Genomic DNA, 321 nt, shown 5'->3' with positions numbered 1-321 from the left:
CTATGAACAATCTGTACACCCCCTACCATAAGGATGTTACCGGCATGGGGCAAAGCCTCTCTCCGTTGTCTGGATCGGGCCTGGGGAGCATCCACAACTCCCAGCAAGGGCTGCCCCACTACGCTCACCCCAGTGCCACCATGCCCGCCGAGAAAATGCTCACCCCCAACGGATTTGAAGCCCACCACCCTGCCATGTTAGCCAGGCATGGCGACCAACACCTCACCCCCACCTCCGCTGGCATGGTGCCTATCAACGGGATCCCACACCACCCCCATGCCCACTTGAATGCCCAGAGCCACGGGCAGATCCTGGGCTCTG

At 61.1% G+C, this 321-nt stretch overlaps 1 protein-coding gene across 1 annotated transcript in view; it reads left to right on the top strand.

Annotated features, from left to right (window-relative positions):
* Window positions 1–2: 2 nt before the first annotated feature.
* LOC104167090 (hepatocyte nuclear factor 6) overlaps window positions 3–321 on the top strand; it is a gene marked incomplete at its 3' end in the record, with an annotated part of 591 nt that continues 272 nt past the window's right edge. The window contains exon 1 of the mRNA XM_009707227.1: window positions 3–321. This exon is cut by the window's right edge and continues 272 nt beyond it. Within this exon, the coding sequence (XP_009705529.1) occupies window positions 3–321 (319 nt within the window).

This window comes from Cariama cristata, unplaced genomic scaffold (genome assembly GCF_000690535.1).
Source record: "Cariama cristata isolate BGI_N322 unplaced genomic scaffold, ASM69053v1 scaffold24890, whole genome shotgun sequence".
NCBI classification, from domain to species: Eukaryota; Metazoa; Chordata; class Aves; order Cariamiformes; family Cariamidae; genus Cariama; species Cariama cristata.
Note: the sequence above shows the minus strand (reverse complement) of the source record. Positions and strands in the feature narration are given on the sequence as shown.